We start from the raw sequence: 21,762 nt of genomic DNA, 5'->3' as shown, positions 1-21,762 counted from the left end.
AGCGGTGCCCTCTGGCCCGGCCGCTCATCAACATGGTCACACAATACTTAGGAAGGTTGGGCTTCATGCCAGATGCCAGCGTGTGTGTGTGTGTGTGTGTGTGTGTGTGTGTGTGTGTGTGTGTCTGTCTGTGTGTGTCAAGGTGACAGTTTGTTCAACAACACAACCTCAGTGTATACTACAGCTGTTTGGCCTGTCTCAGGAAAATCAGGCGAGAGGTTTTTGGTCCCGGTCAGAAAAGCAGACGTCTCTGGGTGAATTGTGCCTGTGTGGGTTTGTTGAGGTTGTTGTTGTTGGTCATATTCAGATGTAGTCAAATGCTGGAGAGGAAGCTGGGTGACAGCAGGGAAATGAGCTGCAGGTGAGGCTGTGGTCAGACGTTTTGACGGGAAACACTGACACAGAGGAGGGATGAGATGAAGAGCTCCTGGTTTCAGACGCTTTGTTCTGTTTTCAGTCAACTAACCTATAAAACCTTTATTTTTATCTCCTCAGTGACTTCATGATACTTTCCATTAGAGCTCCTTCTCCCCCTCGTGCTCTCGGCTCATTAACAAGTGTGTGGCGCAGTCATTCGTAGTCACATGTCTCCCTCTAGTGCTCATTAAGGAAACGGTAAATGATCTGGATTTATATGACCCTTCACACACATTCATACACTGCATCCATGAGCAGAAACATCAACAACACACTACAGGCCCAACTGTCAGGGGCCATTTGGGGTTCAGTATTTTGCCCAAGGATTGGAGGCGGGGATCGAACTGCCAACTTTCTACTTAGAGGACGACCCGCTCTATCTCCTGAGCCACAGCCGCCCAGAGACGACTGTTCTCTACATTAACATCATAAGAGGATATTTGAGAACAAATTCAAAAGAATGAAATAATGAAATTCTGAATGAAAATAAGAATTGGTTCATAGGAATTAAAAAAAGATAAATATATATGAAATTTACAGCATTTAATAATACATTTATAACACAAAAAACATCCAACAAAATAGTTTATTATTAATATAGTTTATATTATCAAGGTAATAATCGATAATACTTGATTATTCATGTCCAGAGATGTTATATTATTTTCTCTCTCTCTCTCACACACACACACACACAGACAAACACACGCACACACATAGAGTGAGAGAGAGGCTATAACTAATTGTGTGAAAATAAATTTAAAGAAAAAACGTTATTTTGGGGTTCATGAGAAGGCAACATTTTCTGTCCTTTAGGCATTTTCTGTAAAGTTGTTGGTTATTTAAAGTTTTAAAGTTCAAAGTCTTCTAATGTTTTGTGGTGTTTCTGTCTCCTGCACTGTGGATGTGAGCTGGACTCATTTCCTCCGAGTGTCTTATTTTGTGATATTTGTAAGAAGCAACACCTGAAACACAGCAGGACCTTCCTTCAATACCTGGACATAAATATTCTATTGACAACATGACTGACTTGCTTGTCTTTGACCACTTTCCTTATGTGTAGTGTTAATGACATTAATATTCAACTCTAAGGTTCCTGAGTGTAAAATCAATACATTTCTTCTCCTGTAGCCATTACACTTAGATTGTCTTGTTAAAAAGATCAAGTGTGTTATGTCTTTTCTGCCTTTCTCACTCTTTATTTAAACATAATTCATCGAAATGTGCATTTTAAGTTTTCTATGTTTTTACATGTGTCTTCTCCTCCTCAGTTTCTGACACTGAATTTGGATTTTTTTTGTACGTCCCTAAAAAGCTCTGCAGCCAAACTTTGTTCAAACCCATAGAACTTTTTTTTATTTTCAATTCCAGTTGAGTTCTCCAAAGTTTCCAGAGAGACCAAAATACCACATCAGGATGAAGTGTTTTGATTTTTTTTTTAACCAGAAAACAATTTTACTGGAAATAAAACTGCACATAAAATATAAAACAGAAGAATTATATGTTGTGTGTTTGCCTAAATAGTCTTAAACATTCATTTAGTCTCTGGACCAGAGGCCACAGCAGGAGGACATGAGATTCTGTGGAGGTTGGCAGTGACACAGGTAAAAGGGAAACATGTAAAGTTTCCACTTTACATATAAAGGAGTAAAAACCTCAGTGTGAACAAACAGGAGATACAGGGTCACTGTTTTCATCCCTCTTCACCACCACCAGGGGGCAGACCTGAGCACCAGTGGATCAATGAATCTCTAAGTTTAGTTCTGTGAATGATTTTCTTTTGTTTCATCAATGGGAGGAAAGCACATTTTTGAGAATGCACCTGGTGGTTTGTAGTGTTGGTAAATATGAATGTCCTCAGAGAAGTGGCTCAGACTGTTTATCACTGACTTTGACAAACCAGTGTTATTGTAAAATAACATATTTAACCAGAAGTTTTTGAGCAAAATGGACGATGACAATTCACTGAGGGTCAGGAAAGAATCCATTTCATTCTGGTGCAGATCCGGATCAGGAGGCAGATCCAGGAACTGTTTTATCACTTTCTTTAACATTGCGAGATTGAATGTTTTTTGACTTCAACACAGATTTCCCAGAGAATAATTTATGGATCCTGATGAAAAAAAATCACACACATTTAGGAAACTGATATCTACGAGTGTGGGAAGTTTGGTGCAGCTCGATTGAATTGAAGGGGACTGCCGAGCCTGGCCGTACTAGTTTATACTTAATTGTGTATTTAGTCAAATTCCTGAACTGTTTTACTTAAGCTCCTGATTAAAAAAACAAAAATCACATCTAGAGATAATTGATTTAAAAGTCAAAATTGGGGAAATGACTGTTGTGAAACTATGAAATAAGTTGACAACAGTTATATTTCTAATGCAGCTGCTCCAGTGCCACATTCATGTCATGTACATGTTCACGTCATCATTTGACTGGGAAACTGATTGAGTGTCAATTCAAAGTATTTATTAAACTCTCATTTACTAATTCTGCAACTACCCAACCATCTTGATTTATATTTTAAAAAGTCAATCTTTCCCATCTCTACTGTCCATTTAAATATGGCCTGATGAAGGAGCCCATTGTGTTGCATTTTGGGAAATGTCGGATCCAGCATTTGAGGAACCCACACTGAGTAAAAGTCAAAGATATATTCTGCTGCTTCAGTTACGATCATTAAAACAAAAGAGCAGCGCTGCACCACTGGAGCGTCCCTTCATTACAACAACCCAAACATTAATATACTTTATGATTCAAACTGGAAGAATAACGCATCATTTAGTTAAGACTGTAATTAAGAGTCAGAAAGACACACGACAGCCGGCTGGTTGTAAGTCAGAGAAATGGAGAAGCTCTGACAGCGACGCACTTTTCTCACTTTTCTCACTGTTCTCACGATGGCTGCGAAGATATCAGCCCAAATTTTGATGATTTAACAGTCGGGGGGGAACAATCTCAGAACAATGTGTGATCAGCAACGTGATCATCATCTTTCTGGTTTTATAACGACGGCCCAAATTTACACTTTTCTTCTTTCTGTGTAAAAGTTGTCTTCCTCATTCTTTTTTAAAGAACACTGCACTGAAAAGTACCAATTAATCAATTCCTGTTATAAGATACGATAAAGTGATAAGTGACAAGCTACAGGAAATTTAAGGCAGATTTTTTGGGGGGGGTTGAATGCAAAGGTAAAACAAACACCAACACACACATGTAAAATATTAAAGGATCCCTTTATCAAGTCAGGATGTGTCGTACACCTGGCAAAGTCAAACATGAAGCGGATAAAGTCCAAAGCATCTGAAGAGTTAAGAAGTTAAAACCCATTGACGGTTATTTACTGATTCACACCGGATATGGCGCAGCGCATTTAAACCACAGCATAGATCAACAAAAAAATACACTTGGACAAAGTTTGACCGGACAAACGTACGTGTGTGGACAGTCCCTGGGGGGAGTGATCCCTGTCTGTGTCTGTCCCTCACGTCTCCTCTCTCAGACCTGAGGGCAGCTGGTGTTGCTGAGTGTGAATGTCTGAAAATAAATGGCTGCGACATAAATAGCAACAAATTACAGAGGGACTTCGACAGGGGAACTGATGTCCTTAAGTTTACAGCGGTTAAAAAACGCAGATGGAGACGTTGGGAACCACTTTCAACAGGGAGGGGGGTCCGATCCAGAGAGGTCCGGTCTGTGACGTGGGACAGTCCGATGACACGCAGGCGTAAGGAGTTAAGAACAGACGTGGTGGTCGTTTCTCTGTCGCAGAGCTGAGACAGGTAGGTAGGCTGTGTGTGGGGGGTGAGGGAAAGAAGTTGATTCGCTGCTGTGCGTCCTCTTCGCTCGCGTTCGCCCTCCCTCCGGCTAGAACAGCTGGATCATGGACTCCCGAGACTTGCCCACTCCGATCCATTTGACTGAAGGAAACAGAGACGCAGAGGAAAGTGTTACAAAACCTTATTCCATGATCAAGGAACTATCGAGTCTCCAAACATTTAAAATCAATCAGAATTCCGTACCAGGCACTCCCACATGGTCCTCAATGAAGTGGACATATTTCCGGGCGTTCTCAGGCAGGTCCTCGAAGCTTCTGGTGGCCGAGGTGTCGCTGTTCCAGCCGGGCAGCGTCACATACTGGACGTCCACCCGCTGCAGTACCTCCTGATTGGCTGACACAGGACCAATGAGAAGGCCAGGTTATCAATAGGTCTCAACCTTAATACTGAGCATTCAATACGGTGTCATACAGACCAGAGGAAGTGGGATGTAGGTGAAAGAGAGGTTAGAAAAACTCCACTGAAGTTAGAGACTTCAGGAGAAAACTAAATGACCAGATCCACTGAGAAGGTGGATGATGAATGAAAACTACTGCATCTCAATCCCATGAGAGTGAGTGTGTGGGTGGAAAGGGAACATTTTCAATCTTCAGCAAAAAAAAAAATGCAGAGCAGAGGAAAACTCGATTTGTCTCTTAGACAAGAAGCAGCTTTCAGTCAAAATCCAGGAAACTCACCTGGGAAGTGAGGTATAGGTTCGTTGTCGACGTTGTAGGCGACGCCCACTTTGATCTCAGAGAACACGTCAAGTATGTCGAGCTTGGTGAGCGCTAAACTGAAAGAGAAGAGGGGGGGCGAAACACTAAGAAAACCTATAAACACAGTAAATCATTGAACTGGACTGGTCTACCTTAAATTAAGTAGGAAAATAATTTGTTTATGCATAAATATATATATTTCTTCCAATTCTACTGTTTCTTTTTTCAATTAAAGATAATATTTAATGTTCATTTACAGTAGTTGTAGTGCAAATCTCATTTAATCTAGTTTTTCTTTTGTTTAGCGCTTTACTTTAAATGATATATTTGTAAATAAAGTTCTGAATTATTGACGATTTAAAAAAATAACAAAGCTACATTCAGCCGCCTCCCTCACCACAACAGACACACAACATAACCACATCATACTCACGCTGTGAAGCCATTAATCATGTGTGCATATTTGATGAGCACCACATCCAGCCAACCACAGCGTCTCTTCCGGCCCGTGGTCACGCCCACCTCCTTGCCTCGAGTCTGAAGCAGCTCGCCGATCTCCTGCGAACGAGAGCAGACAGTGTCAGGTCTGACTTTAGTGATTCAGTGATTCAGTCATTAGACACCAGCCTCTTTGCTCAGGCGTCAGTGTGAGCGGTGAGCAGGTGTCACAGGCAGATATATGTGGATTCTGACAAATTATTAAGTTTACTAAAGCTGAACCTCCTCTGGGGGACGCTGTCTGAAAACAAACACTACTCCAGTGAGAAGGACGACGAGGTGAAAATCACATGATTGTGTTTACGTTATGCGGAGTGGAGGAAAAACAAGTTCTCTTTTCCAACAACGCTCTTTTTCAACTTGAGCTGCAACAATTATTAACATGTGAGGACTGTAAACTTTTCTGCATCACACAGATTCTAGACTAAGTGTCAGAAATAATCATAACCATTTGACCCGATCCTTGACATTGTATTGACTAAATGATCCCTCATGTTTGTATCCTGATGGGAGGTGGAAGTCTGTGTGTGTGTGTGTGTGTGTGTCCTCACGTTGGTCTGCTCTGAGGGGAACGCTCCGATGCCCACTCTGGTGGTGTACGCCTTGACCACACCATAAACCTCCCCGACATTCTGAGGTGGCATGCCGAGACCTGTGCACACCCCGCCCACCGTGCAGTTGGACGATGTCACAAAAGGGTACGTCCCTGCAAAGACACAAGAAGAAGAAGACTAATGAGATTTTGTGGAGCTGTAGATGTTGGCTGGGCAAACATGCAACTGCAAGAAAAATGTGGAAAGGGTTTGTCCAGAGCACAGGTTGTCAAAGCTTCAATCTGTGGACTCCCCGGAACATTAAGACGACTGTGGAACTAAGTAAGCACCAGCTCAAATGACTTGGACAGGGAGCAGGTGGGGGTCAACGGGTTCCAGGACTACTGGTCGCTCACGTCTGTGCTTCAAGGATTTCTGCAAGCACGACATGAAGCAGACATCGAGCCCAACAGCTGGGTGGAAGCTGCAGTGTTTGGAGACGGACTGTTGCGGCAGGAAGCCGAAGAAACCGAACAGGAAACTATGTGCAGATGAGCAGCAGCTTCATCTGAACCAGGAGCCTCTTCACTCGTCAGTTTATAGAACTTTTTAAATCTGGTTTCTATTTGACATCTCAGATCATTGAACCGATCGTATAATCCTTGGTGTACAGGAGGTTATGTGACACAAATGTGTTTAGCTGCACCTGGACGTTTCTTTGCGTCCTCATATTATTCACATAGGTTCACAATCTATCTATGAAGGTGTCATCATGGTGCAGACTGAGATTCCTCCGCCGCTATTGTTGAGGTTTCTAACATTTTTTCCTCCGTTCTGAGTTATTTTCAGGGAGTTTCTCCTTATCTGATTTAAGGGTCTGTAAAACCTCCTGGGGCGTATATATTGGGTATCGGGCTCGATAGATTACTCTATAAATTAAACAGTTTTGAGCAGGAGCAGAGCAGATTGGTGCTCCAGTAGCAGGCTATTCTAACTCTGTATAAAAACCATCTTCCTTGTTGGTGAGCAGTCAAATCAGCAGCCAAACCAAATCTTTGCGTCATGGCTCTCTAATGCTCCATCACAGTTGGAAAACCCCGGGTCGAGAGGAAGGAAGCACATTATCCTCTCAACTCATTCATCTTTAAATAGAATTATTTCTTTTTTCACCTACAGTGAAGTGTCTCCGGACAAAGTACGACTTTGACAAGGCAGAAATGTACGTTTTCCGCACTTGTCATGATATAGTTGAGCTTGATCCTGCATGGATTGATATCTCTGACCTACTTCTTCTTTCAGTGACTGGACAGCATTGAGTCTACACCAATGAAAAGAGTGATATAAATAGGTTTGCCAACACACCTCATGAGACAAATACATTTTGGGTGTAGTCCCTGGTGGAAAATCTGAAACTTGACACAACTAGAAAGTCTCTCAGTAGCAAACAAACTCCACCAAGGCCCAACAGTCTCCTTAAATTCAATGAATCCTTGTAGCTGGGCAAACAAAACAATGCACACAATGTAATCATAATCTCCAGTGTGGTGGAGTTTTTCATCAAGATCCATGAATTATTTTTTATTCTTTAACTATTCAATCTGTGAAAATGTCCAAAAATGTCCAAACTAACACAAATCCAAACAACCAAACGGGCGAAATACCTCGACTCGACAAACTGGCTTCTCGATGACGTGGACTCCTTCAACAGAAAGAACCTTGTCCATGATCTGACAGGTCAAAACACTCAGGTAACATTTCTCTAGCGATACCTGAGGACGTGCCTGAGGGGACAACCACTCTCAGACATCCATTGTTCTCTGGAAAATAGGTTTTTGAAACAGTAATAAAAGCAAATACAAATAACTTCCCACGCCTCGATGCTGGAAGCTGACAGCAGGCAAATCACCCCAGTGTTCTGAGCGACTGTTGTGTAATCAAAGGAGGTTTATGTCTGCAGCAGCCAGTTTGTCCATCAGCAGCCATGTCTCCTGTCTGAGTGCTCTTCAGTTTCACGTTGATGACCTACGTGCACGTCTTGGTACCAGTGCAGATACATTCAAGACCCAGTGCTTCTACAATGTTTGATTTCTGATCAAGTTACAGTCAGTCAGAGAGATTGTTCAGAGCTTTGTAATGAAAATCGAATGTAATTTAAAGCAACACCATGTAACTTCTACTGCAACAGCACCCTCTGTGGCCACAGGTGGTGATTCATTCTGTTGGGCTCCATGTCCGAGTGATTAGGTGTTTTTTTTTGTAGAGATACAAAAAAAGTCTGGGCAATCTCTTCACTGAACTGAAACACAACTGAAACGTGGATATTACCCATGATCCCCGGCTTCCTGAACCAGAAAAGCTGCCACTGTAACTAATCCACCAAACTCTGTTAAGAATTCTTCATAGTATAAAAGTTTCCTGGCTGAATATTGGAGAAAAAACGCAAGTCTTTTTAACTGATCTACAATTACTTTTGAACTTGTTGTGCTTGATTCTGACAATTGCAGCTGTTACTATCAGTCAGTTCAATACTTCTCACAGGAGATCGTACCCACTCACCAAAGTCACATAGAGAAGTACAGACGTTGAGGGTGAGGATTGGGAATGAGAGAGGAAACATTCTCCCTGCTCCAAGTCAGAGAAACATCAAACTCATTTTTTAAGCTGATATTTTAAGGTTTAAAAAGTTGTAAAGTGTTGCTTTAATCTTCTTAAAATATATAGAATAAGAGCAAGTTCAGTTTGGGGTTTCATTATCCCAGAGGAAAAATATTGTCATGTTTTCAAACATCAACCTTTTGGTGAACGTTTCTGGATTTAATGTTTACTCTGTCATTCTGACGGACTGCTGATACAGGGTGCCCTCGTGCTCATGCACAGACATGTGGCGTTGAGTGGTTGTAACTTGTGAGCGTGCACGTGAAGCCTGGATGCCATGAGCACGTGAGTAGCAGTTAGCAGACTTACCGGTATTCCTAGTCTGAGCTCCAAGCAGGCTTTTGTAAAGAGCATCACAAAGCTTTAATGTTTCTGGGCAACATCACTGGGTCAGTGTAGATGCACCGAACGGTGCTAATGCAATTAGAAATTAAATTTATTGTCAGGTTAGCACAAGGAAGGTGTCTGAGCATCACAAGGATCATTGACAAATATAAGAAACCAAAGAAGTTAAGAGGAAGGTGTGTTTAATGCGCACACATGTACTGACCAAAGTCTATGTCCAGCAGCGCTGCGTTGGCTCCTTCCACCAGGATCTTCTTGGGAGGACCATGAAGAGCCTCGTACATGTAGTGCACTCCGTCTCTCACCATGGGCTTGATCTGCTCCACATAATCCTAAACAACACACACATGTTACTACACAAAGGAAAGACTCATGTTTCCAGAATTATTGTTCTGTTTGATATCTATTACCTTTAATCTGAGCAGCTCTCCCTCTATGTCAATCTCCAGAGTGGGGTACATAGACTTGTACTGCCGGGCCAATAGTTTATACCTGGAACACGTATCATTGATCAGTTTAATAACTTCCTCTCAGTCATTAACTCCACCAACTGGGCTGATAAGATACATCATGTTTTAATGAGATTGAAACACAGGAGGCACAAAAACGTGCAAACATATAAGTGTACATGTAGCGTAACAGTGATATTTGGTATTTGATTCCACAGTCTGACTAGCCAATTTATTTAGATAACAAAGGTTTTGTTTGTGCAGCTCTCTTCTTCACCAATTGCTGCGTTTTTTATTGTCGGGCTGTTTTTCAAAGTTGTTCTCGTCAAAATGAAGGCAAAGCTCCTGAGCTCCTTGGTTCAAGGAAATGTTTCATCGAGGGAAAGGGGCATGCTAAGTCATAGAATAATCAATTACATCAGATTTAATAAGTTAATAAGTAATCTTAACAAAGGTCGTTGGAGCACTTTCCCACACACACTTTAATTCACTTAAACCCAGAGATCCTGTGGATTGGCACAGACCTTTCAGAGAACTGAGTGAAGTCAGCAAGCAGGTCACATATCCTGAGACCACTGCGAGCAGCCTTGGCCGAGTAGACCGGACCAATCCCCTTCTTAGTGGTCCCGAGACTGGGCGGGGCCAAGAGAGGAGGAAGGGGTAAGAATAAAAATAGAAGTAGTGCCGGTGAGTGATCTCAATCTACAACATGCTTTATTTTTTCATTCACATAATTACTGTAAAATACTAAAAATGAGCAGTAGTTTTAATACGTAGGAAAATCCCAGGAGCAAAAAGTTCATGTGACGACTTTGGAGCCGTGATTTGACTTTAAGATAAAACATGCAGATTCGACATCAGACTTTTTAACATCACCAAAATCATAGCAGACATTAAATATATTACAACTGATTTATTACTTAGAATTAGACCTTTTGCTGATGGTTTGCTCCATTTATGCATGACAGAGTAAAAGATAGATGTACATAACCCGTTAAAGCAGTTAACCATTTTATATATGACACACTCAACATGTCCCTTTTATAACTTGACCTATAAAAAGGAAAAGTCTTGGCACAGCAGAATCTGCACACACCACACGCAAACTACAGAATGGAAAATGGCCAAAGATCCTCTGGGGTTTATTTGGTTTCATCATTAGCAGCAGCAGCAGTGTCCGATCAGCAGTTCAGGGTGTGAATGAAGAGTCAACACAGTTTTGACTAAATGCACAAAACACCAAAGTTCGCACTTTAATTAATCCTGAGAGCTGTTGACAGACACAGAACTTTAATGTGCAGGTTTACAAAACTGGTATTGACTCCATTGACTGATATAAATCCTGACTGTTCTGTACTCTGAGTTCCAACAGCAGGTTCACCAGCCTCTCCAGCAATAATATAACAATTATAATGACACACTAGTGAAAATGCATTCTCTCTCTTTCTCTAACACACACACACACAAACACACACACACTAGAGTCGGGTTCCGTTGAGTTTAATATTCTAAACACTCCTCAGGCTCAGCTAAACCTCCTGCACATGAATTACTGCCTGGACTAACAACGTATTCAAACTAAATAGTTTTAAAATAGTGCAGATTGAAACATACAGCTGACTCCCTGGATTAGATAAGTGAAATGTCTTTGTGTACTGTGTCACAATGGGACCCCGACAAGGGAACACACTCGTCTATCTGTCTGTTCAGAACCTCCACCTGCTCCAGGGCTGATACACTCAGTCTGAGGAGCCTTCAGGCAGAGCCGTGCTTAGATTATAGGTGTGTGTGTGTGTGTGTGTGTGTGTGTGTGTGTGTGTGTGTGTGTGTGTGTGTGTGTGTGTGTGCACAGTAAACTCATCTACATACAGGAGATGAGGATAAATGTGAGTGCAAATGAAGAATGGATGATAAGATTAAAAAGTGCTGAAATACACTCCACTAAAACGACGTGTGCGTGTGTGTGTGGCGCCCATTTTCAAAGCAACTGGTTTCTTACTTCTTGCCTGCTTGCTCTTGTCTCTGCTGTTCCTGAACACCATCAACCGCTTGGTGGAAGTCAAACACTGCGGAGGAGGGAGAGAGGGGACACACACTCTCACACACCTCAAGAAAAAGCAGGGCTCACACCCACACACACACTTTGTTTGCATGCACACATTCAAACATTCACACAAAGTTTTTAAAAAACCCGACCGAGGAGGGGGACTTACCAATGTGTGCTCTGTCTGAGATGATCAACCTTTTCTCCCAGCCTTTGAGACCTACGCACACACACAAACACACAGCGCTGGCTTGTTGTTCCTGTTGTTATGTGTGTAAGTGTGTGTTTAAACAACTGTTTACTCACTTTTGCCTTTGCGTGCGTTCTTCTCTGCCTCTTCAAACAGGCCTGGAAGGTGGATCACGACACCGTTGCCTAAAAAACAAATGAAACGGAACAAGACAGAGTTTGATGGTTGTGTACGGAGATGCACCCGTTACATATGATTTCATTTAACAGGATTTGCACAACTTTTCCAGTTTGTTATCCCCAAAAAACGAAGCATTGACTTATACCCTCTCCTTAAGGTTGATATAAATATATCCATGAGTTGTGAGCAGTTGTAAGAAGAGTCTTTACTTCAGTGAAAGTAAGTTTACAAGTATTATCAGGAATATGTATTTTAAAGATAAATATTTGAAGCACATGCATCTCAATATAAAGAGTTTATATTTAATTTCTTGGCTTGTCATGGCAGACGCATGTAATCAGCATGTTGTCTTTAGCCAAGGTCTAAAATGCTCTATAGCCCTGAGTCTCTATCTAATCACCACATTTTAGAACCTTATCATATGTTTGTGTCCTGTGTCTCTGGAATAACACCTAATACGTTTTGTCATCGGTTCTTATGTTTTGTCAAACGCTGAAGGCGACTCTCGTTCGGTAGGACATGGCCTCTCAGCTGAACTTGCATGCGCATGCACCCACACACACACACACACACACACACACACACACACACACACACACACACATTGGAGCTGCTAGGTTGTGGCAGTGGCAGCAGGCGGTCCACACATTCCTCTCTACAGCAGCCTGCCATATTTTATTAGAATTAGAAGCCAGCTGGACTTAATTGAGTAGTTGGAGCCAGCTCTGCCGGTCGATCCCCGTAAGTCTTTCTGTGAAAAAGGCAAAAGGCAGCTAAGAGAAGAACAAACATTGTGTAGCTCCACCCCCTCAGGCTACGTGACTGTTAGGGGCCTCTCTGCAGAACGCTCTGTCCGCTGGGCTCCTCTGCTGCAGGCTCTGCTCGCTCAGGTCCGCTCGAGACATGACCCAAGAGAGGAGCCCAGCAGGAATGAGAAGGAACAGGAAATTTAAAGTGGCACTCTGCAGGATGACCCGTCTCTGGAATCCGACTGCAGGAAATTCGTCATAGCGACCGAAAACTTTAATACATGTATATTACTTTGTTGATTTTATCCTCTACATTAGCAAAACACTGATTAGATTTAAAATAAAACTGAGTATGACTACAGAGCACTGACTTGAGTGGATTCTTAGGCCCAGTAGTACTTTGAGCTAAATGCTAACATGGATCACCACCGGGTACACAAGGCTTTATCTGACACTTGACATAAGGAAGATATTGTGGTTGAAATGTTCGTTGTAAAATCACTGGAGTTAAGTGTGTTGTGATCTTATCCTCAGTTAACATCACTGCCATAACCAGCACCTATTCTTTTACTCTTTGATTATGTGTTTACCATATTCAGCATGTCTGGTTATCAACCAAAGTATTGGACAGACATAGATTTTAATCTGATGATGGAGCGAGATGGAAAGAAAAGGGATCGTGAAACAGTCCTCAGGGGGTCATTAGCGTCCGTCAGTGGTCACTCAAAACCACATTCAAGGAGGAGATACTGAATATAAAATTTCCAGTTTGTTCCCCAGTGATAGAACAGCTGAGTCCCCACCTTCCAGCGCAAACAATTAATAGCTGCTAATTGTAATACGGACCAAAAGAAAAATTGTGAGAGAACAAATAAGTTATTGATAATTCAGTTCGTTAACCTGAGCGAACAAGAAACTATATTTAGTTGCATTTTTATATTTAAACAAAACTTCTGTCCTGTTTCTATTGTTTTTACACATTAAAATAAGCAAATTACGAATAAATCGAGGGACAAGATCCATGTGGTGAAACAGCATCGACTGAAGTGCAATTCATATTTCATACACTGTGCCTGCAGAGGAACATCGATGTGTCGTATATCAAAAGAGGAAAAAAGCAGAAACGTGATTAAGTATCGACAGATCACGTACAGTATCTATTCATGTTGATATGTGGAAGCTCAGGAGACAGAAAGTAAGAGCAAGACGCCATTAGCTAATGAAGTTACTGCAGATGAGTGGCTGTGGCGAAGCCTGCAGTCTGGCTCCGAGTCAAGGCAATCACACTCACTGGAGCAGTCGTCAAAATGGAGGCTGTAACAGTGATGACGAGCATCGACAAAAGGAAGGAAAGATGGCCTTGGAACGGTGTGTGTGTGTGTGTGTGTGTGTGTGAGAGACTGAGTTTTAGTGTTTCTGCATGCTTGCATCGGTGCACGTTACACACCAATGAAGGCAGTGACCTTGGGGTTGATGATGCCGCTGGGGAGGAGGTGAAAGTCGTACTCCACCGAGCCAACCACGACGGTGTGTCCTGCGTTGTTACCTCCCTGCGAAGGAGAGACAAGAGAGAGCGGTGAGCGGGGACAAGCAGAAACACAGAGAGGAATGAGATCACTGGGAGGCGCTGCGACTTATGCTCGATGGCGCTGGGAGGCAGGACAAATAGTTTGGCGAGCAGCAACAAGTAAATACACAAACGGCCGCCCCACTCTGTCAGTGCTCTGTGTCTGCAACCGTGTGCTGCTGCTTGGAGAGGCCTGCTCACTGAGCACTCACATCTCAAGGCCTCGCTCCAGTGTAAACCAACTGACACGCGTGTCAGCAGAGGACGAGTTAAATGGAGTCAGTGCTGTGGATTGAACATGAGGGTGAATAATCTTCTAACCAAGGACATGTCTTGTCAAGAACTGCTGCTCCTTCCACCACATAAAGAATAAACTAAACAATCCAGGACTGACTGCATTACTTCATTGCCAGTAAACTTTAGCCTCTAAGCCGCCAGCGCTCAACACAAGATATGAAGAAATCGTGTGTGAGAGCCTGAAACACTTGATAAACAACAAAACATTTTCCAAATAGAGGTCGATCAATTATGTGTTATACTTTCTCACCCTGCTTCAGCAATGCATAAGCATTATATTGATATGTACTGGACTTTTGTTATGTTTCTTGAGATAGCAACAATTATAGATATAGTGTTATTGTCCTGCTTTATAATGTGTCACCACTTGGAGTTGATGTTTTTTTTTGTCATATGTGTATATAATAATAGGAAACTGGATATATTTGTGGCTCAGGAAGTGAAAGGTCAGTGGTTCGATCCCTGGCTCCTCCAGTCTGCAAGTGTCCAGACACTAAAAACCCAAATTGTCCCGAACGGCTGCGTCGTGTGTGAATGGGAGGATGCAGAAGAGGTTTTATATATAGAACCACTGTAAGAATGTGTGTGTGTATTGGTGACTGTGACTTGTAGAGTTAAGCCCTGTGCGAGATCATCAACGGTTGATCAAAATAAGACATCTGAAGACGACACATTGAGCAACATGTGAACTTTGGTCTGTAAAAGTTAGTTGCAGTCCAAATCATGCAGTACATCAATTTATTCCAGTGTTTTTCAGAATCACATATTCATGCTTGTTAAAGGTAGAGTTGGTAGGTTGTCTGAAACACTTTATATCCCATTTGATAAAATGCTCTTTGTTGTCTGAGACGTCCTGAACAGGCAAAGACACTGACAACATGTGTTGGCGGGATCTGTAATGTGGATGCTGCTTGTTTTTGTTTTCCCATGACGATAACCCAGCTGCAGGTCCATTCATGCCTCTGCAGCTTGCGTCACAGCTCACTACCTGAGGTGCCGATTCAACTTAGTCCGTCCTGTGACCAGGATGTTTTCCTCACCCTGTGGATATAAATGAAGCTCAGCATGTGCCTCGACCACATGGAGTTATTCCTGGCCACGGCAGTACCCTGAAGGTGGAGAGGGGGGGAAGCAGATGGGGAGGGGCAGATGCCTCTCCTTTTTAGCTACATTTACGATCCAACCCATCCCCCACAGAACCTAACTCCACTTCTCATTCAGTCCCATGATCGGCTTCTTATCACGAGAAGCTCAACTTCTGGTACTCAAACGCTTGGTCTGTGGTTTGTTTCACTTAAGGGTCTGAAACAAATTCTGCATGACAGACAGATGGATGTTTTTCTAACACCTCTTTCAGAATAAAGTTAGAGTTTACTGTTGGCATTGATGGATCAAGACCCGATCTGAGCACGGATCAACATGGGTGTGACGATCCCCAGCTTTGGAATCGAAGGGCAGACACGAGTTGGTCCCGAGAAAATAATCAATAATAATTATAACCTGGGCTCTAGGAAGCTTTATTGCGACTTTTCAGTACATCGCTTTGGTTTCATGGTTCTCGTGACTTTCAAATGTTTTCAGCTGCAGCCACCAGGGGTTATTAGCTAAAAAGCTCTAAAAACCAACTTTACACTACTTGCTCAGCACATCACAGCCGACAGTAGTTAGCAACTAGATGGTGAATTACTGGAGCATTTAGCAACTGTCAGATGTGTTTACAGCTTGTTTCCTCAGCCTCTGAGTCACACAACAACCGTTTAATTCCCAAATGTTTGCTGGTAACCACTTTTCAAACACAAGGGGCACTCTGGTGAACACCTTTGTGCTCATTGATTGACAGCCAGATTCAATTCTTTATCCTGTATCAAACGTGTGTGTTGTGTATGACACCGTGTCTCCGAGCAGCAGGGTCACCTGGTGAAAACAGAAACCGCCTCCTGAATAGGCTCAAGGTCTTGGCAACCACTTTGAATATTGTTTAAACAAGAAATTGAAGCCAGTCGGCTGTTTGTCTTCCCACAACTTGTATTGTTCCCTCGTAATGAATCACGATTGTTCATTGACGTTTGCTGCATATTGAGTCACCAAATCTCCCCAAGTTAAGCATAGATCCACAGGGGAAGCAAGGCGACCCAAGAGGATCATGGATCAAGAAATGGAGGCGAAGACAACTCCCATGATCCTACGCTGCTTCACGGCATCATCAAATTAGGACTTTTGTTATTGTTATTTTGATTGAGAGACCCCTCCTGATAGAACAAAGCTACATTTTATAGGTTTAAGAATCAAAATATCTTCATGCATACAAACTCTATTTACCTTAATGTCCAGTGAAAGGACAAACACTGCAATAACCAAGCCTTGGTTTTATCAAACATCTCCATAGTAACCCAAGTCCAGTGCTTCCATGAAACCATGTATTATTGTTATGACACAACACATGTCAAGTTAAGTGTCTCCTGGCGAACAAACACAAAATACTGGCTTAACTTGTCATGTAATCAGAACAGGGCATCTCAGAAATTTACAACTACAGGCAGGAAATAACTTGATGTGCTTGTTTCAAAGCTTTTACTCCAGATACGCTGCAGGTTACAGCAGGTGAAATTTGAGACTATTTAAGACCATTGAGGATTAAGATTGAAGGATATGGAGGAAAATCCGAGTCACAGAATTGTTTTGATGTTTTTCATTTTTTTATGGTGTCATTTTGTTGTTTTGTTAAAGTGCAATTTCCCCAAAACACATTTAAAAGCAAGTCTGAAGTTTAACTTTATAAAAGTGGTATTAACTCGTTAATGGAATCAATGTTTAAGACCTGTCATTCTAAAATTCATATTATTAGATTTTAGACTTTTTAAAGGACCACAGAAAACTTCTTGGAATATGGTGCAGTTAGTTTTTTTTCAGGCATCCTCTTGATTTTCTAATTTCAGGAATCTGAACTCTCCTTCCCTCTCATTCATTCAGCTCTGTAGTTGAGTAATACCTCAGAAAAAATGACTGTGGCAAGAAAATCATTCCGTGTTATCAAAGTTCATCAACCTTTCTGTGGCTCCTGGCTGATTATTTGATTTCTCCAGCTGTCGCTTATTTTCTAGATTGATTAATTCATTATTCTGCCTCTAAAATGTCAGAGGATGTTATAGAAGAATCCATAATAACCCAAGACAACACATTAAAACAGCTTGCTTTGTCCGAACAAGACTCCCAAATATGAACATGAACAAGAAAAGCAGCATTTTTACTTATCACACTAGTACTTTGTTTTTGTCAACTGACTGATTCAGCTCTAAAATATGTATTCACTCGTCACAAGAAGAAACGCCTGAAGTCAGAAACATGCACTTTCTCCAATCTGTGGAAAAACATTAGTTTTTTTATTCGTGGTGAAGCATCATATTTCTATATGATCCTGCCACCAGTGGCCTGAGATGTTTTGCAGCTACACACTGACGCTAACTTCTAGGAAAGTAGACATCCGAGCTGTAAGTAACACCGAGCAAGAATGCTGGCAAAGCCTATTTTATAAAAAGATCAATGCTATCAGCTGCAGCACTTCAGCCCACGCTCACACATCAACAAGCCCCAACTAACATACACACACACACACACTAACATACTGTAACGTATGGAGGAGACATTGTGGATATTTTTACATGAGGAAATAAAGAAGCTGAGGAGAATGTCTGTTATGCCAACTTGTTATCGACTGACACAACTATCGGGCATATGACTATACAGAGTTAATACACGCTGGGAAAGGATAAGAAGAAAGACTGGGTGTATTATGAACGATGCTAATGAAGGTGGTGTTAAGGAGGAAAGAAATAATGATTTTCTTAATTGACAAATCTGCTGATTATGTCCTCATTAAATCAATTTGTTCTAAGAAATGTCAAAGTGATGAATTTAAACTGCTTGTTTCGTCTCATTTCAACCAAAGATATTTCATTTGGAGTCGCGTGTGATAAAATGCAGCAGATCCTTATAGATGAGAGGCTGTGATTCAAAATGACTGATCAATAATCAACATTTGTTACATGTCAATATCCTCTCACTGTTTCTACTGGACAAAAATGGCACAACACAACAATCATATACATTTTAATGATTAGAAGTAAAAGTGAAACTATTGGGGTCACTCAGTTAAGGTCAGTAAACACGGGGGGGGGCTGAAAATGTGTGGGGGGGGGGAATTATGCGACTCTGAATAAGGCAAACAAACAAACTTTTCAGATCAATCGGATTTTTCACACAACTCCAAAGTAACTCAACTAATTGAGTAAACTATGATGGGGCCCGTTTCCGAAAGAAAGCTCAAACTTTGACGTAGCTTTAACTGCTAATTCACAATAACAATGTGACAGTGGTCACCATAGTAACAAACCTACAGAGAATCCTCCCTGAATCGGCAGCTCCTCTCAGCTTTGTAAGTTTGAGCTCATTGTTTAAATATTAGGATTACAACAGGAACGACATGTTGACGATGTCACACTGTACATACATCAATGTGTGTAGAATGAGTCACTGTTTAGGTTCACCCGCAGCTTTGGCAGCTCCTGTTCCTGCGAATGCTAAATATGAGAGTCAATCTTTAAAGATCGGATCCCAAACTTCAAAGACTTAATTACTTATTAACTTGGTGTTGTGAGTACAGTTTGTCGATCTTCTCCATAGTACTCACTTCTCCCTGAGAGCGGGGGAGGCTCATAGAAACAGCTGTTTATGGCTCCGGTGCTTTCCCTCTATCTCTCTCTTGTTGACCGTCCATTCACTTCAAATTTCGGCAGAAAGTTTTGTTTACAACTGAGAACAACCTACTCAACATCAGTAGGTTTAACCTGGTTCCTTTATTCATTGATTTCATGTTTAAATTCGAGTCTCAGCAAGAGGCAAAGCAGAAAATAATCCAAAAATTAATCACAACAATAATTGGTTGACCCCAAGTTAACTGTTTTGGTAACATATTGTTTCTGAACGCAGCATGCACCAAAAAAAGATGCTCACATTAAGAGACCAGTGAACATTGTGGAGCATTTAGCAGCTAAAGAGCCTGATACTTCCTTCAGGAGATGGTAGAGACCAATATAGAGCAGCGCAGATGAGTTTGATTCCACTGTCAGAAGAGTATTTCTCCTCAGGACATGTACAGACTCCACAGCAACAAAAACAGGATGAACTGCACGGTGCTGTCAGCCAAACTGAACTCAGCTGAGCGGTGCCCAGACATAAAGCGATGCCAAGACATAAGGTTACTATCCAGTCAATTTGACCGTATTAACTTTTAAACCACTCCCTTTGGAGTAGATGGGCTTTGAGCATCGAGAGCATTTCATCAGACGCTTTGTGTCGCAGCAACTACTGAAGATGTTTGTGATCCCTTAAATGCGAACTGCCACTGTGCACGTGCCTTAAAACTAGGTGCTCCACTGTTTTTTGGAAAGAAACGTCATTGGTTGGTTACACTCCAGTTATATGTTATCAACGCATGTTCTCACTTATCTTGTTTTGCACCACGTCCCCGCCCAGCCTGTTCCAGTGTATGAACGGGGCAGAGCAGGACATTGTGTGAGGTGAACACAAACCTACAGTGTGTGGGGGTATGTGCGAGGGCAGCCTGCAAGGATCAGGAACGAAAACTGTTTTTAAGCTAAATAAAAACATCTGAGTATGAAACCGTCGGTGCTTTTTAAAACCCAAGTGCTTATTAACACACAGCCGTGTCATTATTATCAAAACACTGGATTTCAACAGGGCACAGTGACATGAGAGATTTAAACAACACAACGGGCTCTTCTGCTGCTTTGTCGATCTTTAAGTCGTTAATATGAGTAACGTTTGGGTTGCCAGGTTGGGGAAATTCCTGCTCTGGCACAACACTTTGCTCATCGGTCAAAAATAGAATAAGGTCAGAAAAAAATCATTATTCTCCTCAAGGCAATAAAACAACAGACCAGCATAGGTTTCTGTCTTTTTCCTGTCCCGTCTGTGTTTGTGACTACTACTGACTCGCCGGAGGAGGATTTTAGAAAATCTTTTAAAAAGCTTTCATCAATGAATTACTGATTGTATTCATCACAACTCCTCCTCTCATTGGCTTGAACCTGACAATATTTCACATCTTTTCCCTGTTTATTTGTGGGATTATGAAATGATTAATTAATAATTGTGGACTGACTAATCCAATAATCGTTTCCGGCCCACTTATGTCTGTTCTTAAAAAGCTGTATTACATAATCTATTGCTCATTAATAAACCCATTAGTTCCTGTTTATAAACCTGTGTCTAATTGTTGCCTTATCAGACGGTGTAATGGAGCTGACACGGAGTCAGGATGGAGATCATGGAGGAGACAATCAACTCTAATTAATGAAACTCATCATGTACTGAACTGTTCAGACAGGATGAATTCAGGCTGTTTGTGGGTCGAGTCCCTGTTTGCTAGCGAGGCTTCCTGCTGTTACGCGGGGGTGGGTGGGGGCAGTGACCGGACTGAAGCCGCGGTGTGAAGCCGCGGTGCGAGGTGATGCTCTCGGTCACGTCAGGCAGAAGAAGCCGCTCTCGTCCTCCTCGTCATGTGCACACGACAGGAGCCGATTCCCCGCAGCGGTGGAGGTGCGAGGCGCCAGAAAGCAGCTAGCGGAGAATTCAAGGTGACATTAGCAAAACACGTCGGGAGCAGCACGCAGACCCCGGGGTGCTGCAGCTTAGCTAGCCGGCTCCCCGTTAGCTGCTCCCCGGGTGTGACACCCCAACTGGGCGCCGCGGTGCTCCGGTGCTCCGGTGCTCCGGGCTGGACGGTGCCTGCTCTGCGGCGGAGGGGGGTGGGTTTTCCCGGTAACTAGCTTAACAAGTGACGGCGGCACGGAGGAGCTAACACCAACCTGACATCTGCACACCATGTCCGCGTCCTGTGCCAGCAGATCCACAACTTTCCCCTTCCCCTCGTCGCCCCACTGCGCCCCGAGCACCACGGTCACCCTGTTGCCCACGGGCGGTCGAGGGGGCCGTGTCGTCCCGCTGCCGTTCGGGGCCCCGTCGTCTTCCTGGCTCCCGCTTTCCGACATCTCAGCTGGGTCCCTGGCTCAGTGGTTCACTGGAGCGGTGGTTCACTCGTGCGCCTCTTTTCTAACGCGCTGCCGCACCGACGAGAGGCTGAAGTTAGTCTGCGCTTCGACTGTTGAGGGAAATTCACACGGTCGACTCCCTTTTATACGATCGATGGTCGAGAGTCTGATGGTTTTATCTTTTTGTGAAAGGGTTCGAATGAAAAACCACGTTCACTTCCTGTGGAA

General features: G+C 42.6%; 1 protein-coding gene across 1 annotated transcript; it reads right to left on the bottom strand.

The window, feature by feature from the left end:
• Nucleotides 1–3,637: 3,637 nt before the first annotated feature.
• adss2 (adenylosuccinate synthase 2) lies at nt 3,638–21,650 on the bottom strand. The gene is made up of 13 exons (XM_035173412.2): nt 21,352–21,650; nt 14,048–14,150; nt 11,788–11,856; nt 11,651–11,701; nt 11,437–11,503; nt 9,962–10,069; nt 9,399–9,480; nt 9,194–9,320; nt 6,007–6,161; nt 5,391–5,515; nt 4,937–5,034; nt 4,443–4,592; nt 3,638–4,340 (listed from the first exon to the last, which is right to left on the bottom strand). The coding sequence occupies exons 1-13, from the start codon at nt 21,532–21,534 to the stop codon at nt 4,288–4,290; spliced, it is 1,371 nt and encodes a 456-aa protein (XP_035029303.1). The 5' UTR covers nt 21,535–21,650; the 3' UTR covers nt 3,638–4,287.
• Between the last annotated feature and the right edge of the window lie 112 nt (nt 21,651–21,762).

The sequence above is a fragment of the Hippoglossus stenolepis genome, chromosome 12 (genome assembly GCF_022539355.2).
Source record: "Hippoglossus stenolepis isolate QCI-W04-F060 chromosome 12, HSTE1.2, whole genome shotgun sequence".
NCBI lineage: Eukaryota > Metazoa > Chordata > Actinopteri > Pleuronectiformes > Pleuronectidae > Hippoglossus > Hippoglossus stenolepis.
This window is presented reverse-complemented; position numbering and strand designations above follow the sequence as displayed.